General features: G+C 33.2%; 1 protein-coding gene across 3 annotated transcripts; it reads right to left on the reverse strand.

Moving 5' to 3' along the window:
• Nucleotides 1–9150: 9150 nt before the first annotated feature.
• LOC148176396 (uncharacterized) lies at nucleotides 9151–10632 on the reverse strand. Of its 3 annotated transcripts, none has more exons than XM_088034390.1 (5): nucleotides 10547–10632; nucleotides 10354–10497; nucleotides 9789–10310; nucleotides 9598–9732; nucleotides 9151–9421 (listed from the first exon to the last, which is right to left on the reverse strand). In XM_088034390.1, exons 3-5 carry the CDS (start codon nucleotides 9832–9834, stop codon nucleotides 9243–9245), a joined length of 360 nt encoding a protein of 119 aa, XP_087890516.1. In that variant the 5' UTR covers nucleotides 9835–10310; nucleotides 10354–10497; nucleotides 10547–10632; the 3' UTR covers nucleotides 9151–9242. The 3 variants fall into 3 exon arrangements, with proteins under 3 accessions (XP_087890516.1, XP_087890513.1, XP_087890514.1); XM_088034387.1 differs by having other exon boundaries at nucleotides 9151–9427; XM_088034388.1 differs by lacking the exons at nucleotides 9151–9421; nucleotides 9598–9732 and having other exon boundaries at nucleotides 9839–10310.
• Between the last annotated feature and the right edge of the window lie 763 nt (nucleotides 10633–11395).

Here is an 11395-nt window from a genome sequence, read left to right on the forward strand (position 1 = left end):
TAACGACACAACGTCTTCATTGTCGAATTTATGTGCACACTGCATGGGAACTCTAGGTTTGTACAATAGTTTTCCATTGCAAAAATCTTCTGTGCAAGTCGTACAGTTTTTCAAAATTCCAGTCTTCTTATATGGATAATTTTCACAGTAATTAATTGGAGAGCATCCTCGCCTTACAAGTTTAAGAGCACCATCTAAAACTGTATTATTAAAACGTAATAATTATTCAGTCTGTATTCATCTTTCATAAAACCAGTGTGGAAAAACAGGCATTTTAACGCAGAAGTGGTAGTTAACGATATCATTTAGGTAAGGTGACTTCTTTTAAAACTAAAAAAAGGTATATTTCATTTTACGAGTAACTTACTTTGGAACCACTCTATAGCCAGAAAACACGTTGAATTTCCTACGCACGGTGTTTCTAATCCCATAGGAACTAATTTCCCACATTGTGTCGGAGCGTGATAACCTCCCAAATATGTATAACACAATAAAGCCTCAGCTGAATTAAAATGTTTTATATTTAAACTAATTGAATGTGCGTAGATCTGAACTTACAGAAATGGGGAACAAATAAGATGATGATCAGGAGGAAAACTTTCATTGTGAGCAGTTTGAAAAACGTGGAAGTAGTCGAATTGTTTATGAACAATTCAGTTTTTATCTATACGACAGGAATGCATGCAATTATTATTAATGCACTCACAATATTAGGATGATACGGCATTGCAAAGTACATAAACCACTTAGTAAGTAGTGACGATAATCTACGTTGGAAAGCAATTTTCATTCCTGGAATTGGGAATAAGATGAAACCTTTGGAAAGAGTTTACTTACAACCTGCCAAACACAACAATAAAATTATTACAGTTATATAATTTTACGAGTAACTTTGTACCAACTTAATGGTCGAATTTAGGTGCACACTGCGGCGGTACTCGAGGCGCGTAGACATCTCTTCCATTGCAATAATCTGTTCGACAACTCGTTCAATTTTTCAAAACTCCTGTTTTTTTATACGGATAATTTTGACAGTAATTGAAAAACATCCACGTCTTACAAGCTGAAGAGCACCGTCTAAAAAAAGTTTTATTTTAATTTCCAAAATAATAAATAAACTGAAAGCACGTTGCATTTTTTTCAGCACACACTTCATACATGTCTTTAGGAAGGATTTTTGCGCAATATGTCGGAGTGTGATAAGCTTGGGCACAAGAATAACATCGGAGAGATTCAGCTGAATCTAAAGATATATCATAAGAAGGTATTAAATAAGATAAATGACAACTTACAGAGATAAAGCACAAATAATATAAAAAGAAAAAAAACTTTTATTGTGACTTGTTTAAAAGGCGTGGAAGAAATCGAGTTGTTTATGCAAAATTCACTTAAATAGACGTCAGTTTTTATCTGTACGACAGGAATGCATTACTAGAAAATTACATAAATAATTTCGGACTGACGTTCTTTGTTTCTTAGAATTGCGACAGAGAAGCAGTATGTGGCTGCAGAGTAAAAACACAAAATAACAAATTAATGCAATTCCTGTACTAAGAAAAGTTTATAAACAGATTTGAATTTTATATAAAATTTTGTGTTAAATACAGTAAGATATTTATGATGTAAAAACGTACTCGATTTTATTAAATATAGCTTCTGCAAAATTATAAATCGACCGATAGCAAGCTCCTGCCAAAAGTCTAAATGATCAAGAAAGTGGCGTCAAGTATCTATTTAACAAATAAATTAGTTTAAAGTTTTATAAAGCATTCATTGTAAGGGAATGTATAACAGAACTAATCAGGCGGCTTAGAACTGAACGTCAAATTGTTTGCGACATTCTCAAATGTACAACAAAGCTACAACCATTTATATCAAAAACTGAAATTTTTAAAGCGCTGGTCAACGAACATTATTGAAACTTCGTCGTTTAAGCAGATAGATGACCAAATCGTTTTTGCAAAAACGGACTGAAAGTACGTTAATTTCTAGACCTTTGTGCTTAAATCAAGTTCAGCTCTTCTATGAGAAATTAAAAATTAAAGAAGCCTTCAATGCTTCAAGTGAGTGGCTATAAAATGGTGTCGACTCGGCAGAGAAGGACATCATTGCAAAACATAGAGAAAAGTTAGATAAAATAATTAAGCTATATTTGAACTTGAGTAGACTTCTCCGAATATTTATGATATGATTTTGGCAAGTAAACACATATCTGCAAAAGTTACAAGAGATCAATCTCCTCAACTCCGAATGTACCTAAGTTTTGAGTTAATAAAATTTCTAGAAGGAATGAGTGCCAAACTAATCAAAATAACTTAACGGTTCAAATGATCAAGACATGTATTAAAGAATACAGTAAAATCAATAAGAACAATAAATATTCTGAATAAAAACATCTACAAAAAACAAAAATAAACAAAGTGCAAATCAAATTAGTCTCGTTAAAGCTTCAAAAGAACCAATACACAGAGATTCAAAGTGCACTTTTTCAAAACACCCTTGAATGGGTCCTTCTGAGCCATTGATGTTACTGGGCCAACAATCTCTTCTTACCAGCTGAAGAGCATCATCTTAAACATAAACACTTTATCCTTCGGTGAAGAATACAAAATTTCCTTACTTTAGAACCATTCCACTGCGCTGATGCATTCCTCGTTTTCTTTAAACTCTCTTTGTTTTCCAGTGTCATAACTTTGTAAAAATTGTAATAACCGATTTTATAGTTGTGCGGATCATATCTGTGCCTAAAAGAAAAAAAAAGCGTTAGCTGTGGTAAAAATAAGAAAATTTAAGAGATCAAAATTCGAGATAAAAGAATAAAAGACAGAAAAAAATGAAACGAACCGAAAAAGAGCGCTTGGCTCCAAAGCTTCTTTGCACTACATAATTAACTTAACCTTGTTTTTCGGCTTATTTAGGCCATTACAGAAAAAAAGAATTAAAACGAAAGTTCTGAAAATTTCTACGAAGTAGAAAAATAAACAAAACTTAAAATAGTTTTAAAGAATACAAATGAATCTAAATAAAAAACATAACAAAATAAAATTAAAGCTAGACAACAACAGCATCTTAGAAATTCAAAAATATAGAAATAATTGTATTTCATAGATTCTACGGTTACTTTTAAAGAGGCCAGGGGCCGTCGAAACCTTATAGTATATAGGCTGTTCCAGAGCTCATGCCTAGCCGAAAACCGGGCATATCGGAAAAAGCTGTGAATGTGTAAATTGCTGAAAAAAAAGTTCCAACTCCAACAGAAACTGAGAAAAGACATGACAAGGCCGCGTAAAACTGGTCTGGAAGATAAACTCTCGTGTTGCTAAGAGACCAGTTTATATTTTCTCCTTTGAATTTTGTATAAACAATTTGGTCCACTGTAAACTTAATTGACGTTAGAATAACAGACTTCAATAAATTAGTTAACTCCTTGAACTTGGGGTGCAGAAATGGCTCAGCATACTTAAGGAATTGACTAGAGGGTTAAAGACTACTGGTTGATGAGCGTTGAATGAGAAGTGACACAGCGGAAGGACAGTTGACACAGTGGAAAGCCAAGTGGAGTGTCTCAACGGCGTTTCTTTAGGTTTCCCTCGCTTGTTGGTTTCCTAGTTGGTGTTTGGTGTTAACAAATATCTTAACACGGCTCATGATGTACTCAGCGACAGAATGCCTTGAAATGTGTCTTATTTTTGGAATGCGTGAACAAAATTCGGCGTTAGCAGCAAGAACGTATCGAGAACGTTTTCCAGGTCCGGAAAACAAAACGATTCTCGGTGTTATTGCTTGGGCTAGACAGACGGCGCAAAGTTGATGGAGCACCGAGAACTGTTGAAAATGAAGCCATTTTGATGAAAACCCCACGCAAAGTATCTGACCTGGGGCACGCTAGTTAGACATCGAAAGATTTTCTGTACAAAGAATCTTCGCGACTGATCGCAGGAACCCGTACCACTATACCAAGGTTCAACAATTACTCCCTGAGGATTATTCGGTCAAAAGAGATTTTTGCGAATGGCCTGTCAACGAAAGCCGCTCACTTATTCCTCTGGGGTCACTTCAAAAATGTTATTTATGTAGTGCCGCTAAATACAAAAGCGGAGATCAGACAACGTATTCAGGGAGCTGTGGATAGCATCACGCATGACATGATTAAAAATGCATGTTAAAGTTTGCATAGACGAGCTCATCTGTGTGTCTAAAATAATGGTGGTATGTTCGAGCATTTGATGTAACTATTACACTATGGGCCTTCTGTTCTGTTTCTTGTTGTAATAACCGAGTTTTTTTAGAATTGACATTATGTGGTTTTCATTTGTCAAATTGACATTAGACGTCAGTTATGAAAATGTTGTTGACCCAATCAATTTATAATTGTTTAGGATTTAATTATGAAACCTTGCAACATTAATATTATTTGTGGTTCAGCTACTGGGATTGGTCAATTTCGTTAAGCAATTTCTCAATTTCAATGCACATTAGGACACAACAAATGAAAGTGAATTAGTCTGCCTACATACCAACTTTTTGCACAATCAGTCATTTTCATCAATTTTCCAAGCGTGTTTTCAGGAGGCGGTATGTCTGATTTACTGACCGAATACTTGGTTGTCAAATCGGTTAGTCTTTTTTTTTGGCCTCATGAATTGTAAACGTCAAATTAACATTCAAATGACATCTTCGGAAACTTTATATTTACAAGCGCCCTGGACGTTTACACACGCCGTGCGGTAAAAATTGCCCAAATTGTCTGCTATTCAGATGGGTTTATAAATTAAAATCACTTTACCATAATGAAGATTGATCACCAAAGTGGTATCTACTTGAATTATTATATCAATTAAGACAATATTTCTATTTTTAAAGTGATATTAAAACATTTTTTATGCTGCGTTATCTTGTGTACTTTTCGTGCACCAACTGCAAAATTGACAGAATTGACAGATGACGAAATTTATAAATGTCAGATGTGACAGTTCTCATGAATTTTGAAAAACCCAATTATTTAAATTAAAAGTTTTGCGGCCAAACAGTTTAATACAACTCTTGTACGTTAACCATTTTACCGCGTTCAATCATTAAAGCAATCCGGGTACGCCGTCGTGCTTCAAACTGATTTTGCGCTGTAAAATATAAGTTTCCACACGCGACTGTAAATAAGTACTTGATACCATGGGCGGTAAAGTAAAAGTTCAACAAATTTACGCAACTACGTTTCTTTGAGAATGAGGGCAGAAGAATTGTGCAAATTACGGTATCAAATTTCTTGGCATCAAAATTTCGGCCCATGTTCTTGAGGAATAACAGTTTTATTACATAAAACTGTTCTTGAGGAATAACAGTTTTATTACATAAAACAACGACTAAATTTGCTGACAGCACATTGACAGCGGTTAACAGCATGGCAACGAAATTAAGGACGACTATTTTTATAAAATTTAAATTTTTCACAGTTGATTATCGTGATTTATTGGCCTAATTGTGCAAAAAACGTAATAACCCTCACGGGCGGTATCGTTTAACAAGTTGAGGGTAAAATTTGGGGATCTCGGGATAAACCCTCGGTCTCCAAATTTTGCCCTCACCTTGAAAAACGACCATACCGCCCTAGATGCTTCAATAACTATAATTATTTATAATTTCTTATAAATTTTTCTTGAACTAGTCTTACCAGACTAGTTTATGGGTTTTTGAGATTCTTTATACGGTATGTCCCCGGATTGAGTTCACAAGAGAGAAAAAAAGTTTATTTTCCATTTTACAAAAAAATGAGAAAGTAATAACATTTTTTGCTTATTTTAAAACACATAAATTTGCTATTAAAATTTCAAAATTATTAGTTTGTACTCTTAAAATTAATTTTTTCATTATTTTTTTTTTTAATTTTTGTAATCGTATTTAAATAATAGCAGGCTGTAGATTCACAATATCAAATAGTGCGTTAAAGATTAAAGGAAAATTTACCCAATAATGTGTAAGTGTGATCAAACGAGTGCGTAAAAGTATGTCACTATGTCAGTTGAAGAACATATCTTTAAATTTTGCATTTGTAAAAAAAAATCTTGTTTTCTCCTCAGATTTACACACGTGTTGTAAAACGGTGCCATTTCGCAATTGTCGCACAAATGGCTATTATCTATGATCATGCAAATAGTGGGCGTTTTTTTTAAACAGATTTTGGTGCAAAAAGTAACCATTTAGTGAACCATGCTTATTGCACAAATTTTGACATTTGATTTGATATGACTTCTGACATTTTTTTTTATATTGGAAATTAAAAATAAACGAAGGTAAAATGTTGTAAGGTCACTTTTAAAAAGTTTCTGAACGTTTTTGCTTTTTAAAATATTCGCAAACTCGCATGCTATAAAGAATGATATATTACTAACGTAATACAAGGTGTTTATAAATGTTTCTAGCATCAAGGGTGGCTATGAAATGTCAAAGAAATTTGCCGCTCATTACAAATGTTGGTTTCGATTTTTAAACTGACATTTTCAGTTAACCTCAAACATGAAGCAAACTTAATTTTGAGAAATAAACTGTTCTAGTTGTGGTTTAAAACCAGAAAATCAAAAACTTGGACACAAAACTGTAACTGAAACATCATGAATGTAAGTTTCATTATAAATAATTTTCAAGATAGTTATATTCACTATGAAAACAAAGCGGCAAAATAGTGCACGGCAGGAATTCCAGAGCCACCCTTGATGCTAGAAACATTTATAAACACCTTGTATATTCATTAGTAATATCCCGAGTGCATGTCAAATTGTCGACAAATTTCTTCGTGCACTCGAGAAAATTAGGAGGCAATTTGGCATGAACGAGGGGGTATTTTGGCAGACTATTTCCTAAGAAAAATTTCATCGATACTCTAAACAATTTTTTGGTTTAAAAATTGGTTTCTTTTAAATTTTTAAACGATTCTTGACTGTAATCACATTTTCGTTGATCGGTATTCAAGGGCTTTGTTGTGACAACAATTTTGTGAAAAAATAATTTCAAGATGAGTTCGCGTTTTGGGCAGAATACAGAACAAATAATAAACGCTGCAGTGGACAAGTTAACTCCACAGAACACAAAAAAGTCAAGAGATTCCGCATGGAGACAGTTTGAACAATTTTGTGATGAAAGAAAATACACAATCGAACAGGAAACTTCTATGTCGCAACTGGCGCTAATTCTTAAAGACTTCGCTTTCAAATGAGGCGGACTAATGGAGAAGAATATAAAGAGGGTGTTGGGAAGACAATTTGGAATACAATAGCGAAACTGCTGCAACAAAAATATTATAATGAGTTTAACATTGTTTTCGATCCATTTAAAGACGTCACGTCTGAGTGTGCTCGAACTGCAAGAGATGCAAAGAGGAAAGAGTTGCAAAAGAATCCCAAAAAAAGAAAAATGAGTGCATCTAGCTTATCAGAACAAGAAATTGATCAAATGTGTACTATTTGGGACGAGACAACTCCGAATTTTAACAATTGTTCATTCTCTTAAAAGAAATAAAAATTTAAATTTAGTCATTTTATTCATAAATGTCGGATCTGATAATATGCACTAATGCAAATTATCGATAATTGCACTAGTGCAGTATTATCGCTAAAACTTGATCGTGATTGGTTGAAAATAAAACATTGCAGCTTTCTGATTGGCTTAAATTTTTCGAAGGAAATAGTCATGCCTATTTGCTTTAGCTCGAGAGAACTTGAAATTTTAAAAAATAAAGTGTGAAAAAAACAAAATAAAAAAATGTTCCTTAGCAAGATTCGAACCAAAAAACTCGGATCGAAAAGCGGAGCGATTTCCGCAGGGCCGCTATAGGTAAGAATTAAAAATGCGCAAATTAAATTAAATAGTACGGTGAAAAATTCCTAATTATTATTTTTTTCTCTAAAATAGAAGCCCCACCACAAAAAGCCGCAGCACGTGCCTAATAATATACAAAGCAGATTCCATACAGAAATTATCAGGCGATTTTAAGTTTTCCATGTCAGAGCTTTCCCTTGTTAGTCAGTGATGGTGATCATTAACTAAGTTAGAATTCTTTTTATAATTTTAATAAGAAACAAGACAAATGCTTTAGAGTCATGTTAGAGAATGTTGCTTAAAACTTAAGAACTTTTCAAACACAACAATTATACACAGTTATACAGAGTGTCCCAGAACTCGCGCCCCAGAGAGCAAGGAGGGGTGCCGACAGCAATGCAGATGGTAAATTTCAAAACAAAAATTGACTAAGTTTAATAGTATTCGAGAACTGATAAAAAGTTGGCAACCAATCCCAAAAACCTATTCGAGAAGTGGAGTAAATGGCCATCCCAATTTCCTAGGCAACGAGAATCTAATGCTTAACTGACCAATGGATGATAGTATGTGTCCATAGTTACCAATTTTCAAATTCTGTTCGGCTTCGGGATTGGCTACAGTTTTTTTGTCTTATCTCGGTTATTTTTTGAGTTAAAAAATTATGGTTTCAAAATTTTGGTTCAGAATTGTTGCCTCCATAAGCCCTTTCTCGCTGGGGCGCGAGTTCTGGGACAGCCTGTATAATTTTACAATTTTTTTTCAATATAAATGTGTGAAAAATATTTTAGTTGTTATTTTAGATTCAATGCTAATTATATTGAAAATTGTAGGAAAAAATGATGTTTTATCAAGTTAGTTTCCAATTTCATTACCTCAAAATTGAAAACTACGTTTACACTTAACTGTCAACATCTTGTGTCACAAAGGTAATCTATCTTTTGGTTTGCTTTAGATTGTAACAAAAGTCTTATTTCATGCTCGAGTTAATTAAATTTTAATAATAATTTATACGAGAGAATGAAGTGACATTTTGGAGCAAACGTAGTTTGTCACTGCGCCGTCATAACTTTAAAAACTAACTTGATAAATCAGCGTTTCTTTCGCCAATTTTAAACACAATTTACATTAGATTTAAAATAAATACCCAAATATTTGTATCACAGTTATGTTAAAAAAAAATTTAATTTGCCAGAATTTTTGCAAAAACTCAAAAATTGCTAAATAATTAGACTTCTTTGGCGTCGCCGTGATAACAAACAAATTTTTTCTACAACTTCTAGAGCTTTGTCAACTATGAGCGTATGCAAATTTTCAAAATTTTATCTTTAAAATTAAAGACGATTTTGGGGGTGGGCACAAGTGTTGCCGGACCCTGTATATGTATTATAGTAATTCAAAACCAACGACACATCATCTAAATCTAAACTAAATTTCTAATGGTCGAATTTAGGTGCACACTGCATCGGAACTCTAGGTTCGTACACTTGTTTTCCATTGCAAAAATCTCCTGTGCAAGTCGTACAGTTTTTCAAAACTCCAGTTTTCTTATATGGATAATTTTCACAGTAATTAATTGGAAAGCATCCTCGCCGTACAAGTTTAAAAGCACCATCTAAAACTGTATTATTAAAACCTAATAATTATTCAGTCAGTATTCATCTTTCACAAAACCAACAAGTGCGGAAAAACAGGCATTTTAACGCACAAATGGTAGTTAACGGAATCATTTAGATAAGGTGACGTCTTTCAAAACTAAAAAAGGTATATTTCATTTTATCAGTAACTTACTTTGGAACCACTCTATAGCCTGAAAACACGTTGAATTTCCTTCGCACGTTGTTTCTAATCCCATAGGAAGTAATTTTCCACATTGGGTCGGAGTGTAATAAACTCCGAAACAATTGTAACAGAAAAAGGCCTCAGCTGAATCAAAATATTTTATATTTTAACTAATCAGATGTGCGTAGATCGGAACTTACAGAAATAGGGAACAAATAAGATGATAATCAGGAGGAAAACTTTCATTGTAAGCAGGTTGAAAAACGTGGAAGTAGTCGAATTGTTTATGAATAATTCAGTTTTTATCTATACGACAGGAATGCATGCAATTATTATTAATGCACTCACAATATTAGGATGATATGGCACTGGAAAGTACGTAAACAACTTAGTAAGTAGTGACAGTAATCTACGTTATAAAGCAATTTCTATTCCTGTATTGGAAAAAAGATGAATCTTTTGGAAAAAATTTACATACAACCTACGAAACACAACAATAAAAATATTACAGTTATATAATTTTACGAGTAACTTTGTACCAACTTAATGGTCGAATTTAGGTACACACTGCGGCGGTACTCGAGGCGCGTAGACATCTCTTCCATTGCAATAATCTGTTCGACAACTCGTACAATTTTTCAAAACTCCTGTTTTTTTATACGGATAATTTTGACAGTAATTATTTGAAAAACATCCACGTCTTACAAGCTGAAGAGCACCATCTAAAAAAAGATTTATTTTAATTTCCAAAATAAATAAACTTACTTTGAAACCACTCTATAGACTGAAAGCACGTCGCATTTTTTTCGGCACACACTTCATACATGTCTTTAGGAAGGATTTTTGCGCAATATGTCGGAGTGTGATAAGCTTGGGCACAAGAATAACATCGGAGAGATTCAGCTGAATCTAAAGATATATCATAAGAAGGTATTAAATAAGATAAATGACAACTTACAGAAATAAAGCACAAATAATATAAAAAGAAAAAAAACTTTCATTGTGATTTGTTTAAAAGGCGTGAAAGTAATCGAGTTGTTTATGCAAAACTCACTTAAATAGACGTCAGTTTTTATCTGTACAACAGGAATGCACCACTAGAAAATTACATAAATAATTTCGAACTGACGTTCTTTGTTTCTTAGAATTGCGACAGAGAAGCAGTATGGGGCTGCAAAGTGAAAACACAAAATAACAAATTAATGAAATTCTTCTACTAAGAAAAGTTTATAAACAAATTTGAATTTTATATAAAATTTTGTATTAAATACAGTAAGATATTAATGGTGTAAAGACGTACTCGATTTTATTAAATATAGCTTCTGCAATATTATAAATCGACCGATAACAAGCTCCAGCCAAAAGTGTAAATGATCAAGAAAGTGGAGTCAAGTACCTATTTAACAAATAAATTAGTATAAAGTTTTAAAAAGCATTCACTGTAAGGGAAAGAATAACAGAACTAGTCAGGCGGCTTGGAACAAAACGTCGAACTGTTCGCGACGTTGTCAAATGTAAAACATCATTGAAAATTTTGTCCTTTAAGCAGCTACATGATCAAATCGTTTTTGAAAAAACGGGCTGCTGAAAGTACCCTAATTTCTAAACCTTTGTGCTTAAATCAAGTTCAGCTCTTGCATAAAAAGTTAAAAATTAAAGAAGCCTTCAATGCTTCAAGTGAAACTGAGCGAATAATCGTTTTAACCAAATTTTGCTACAAGCAAAATACCAAAAAATACCAAAAACGCTGACGAAATCGGAACTACCCCCAAAAGCTCTATTATTTTTTGATAATGCAACATTACAT

The sequence above is a fragment of the Gnatocerus cornutus genome, chromosome 4 (assembly GCF_029298725.1).
Source record: "Gnatocerus cornutus isolate USDA-ARS CGAHR chromosome 4, icGnaCorn1.1, whole genome shotgun sequence".
NCBI classification, from domain to species: domain Eukaryota; kingdom Metazoa; phylum Arthropoda; class Insecta; order Coleoptera; family Tenebrionidae; genus Gnatocerus; species Gnatocerus cornutus.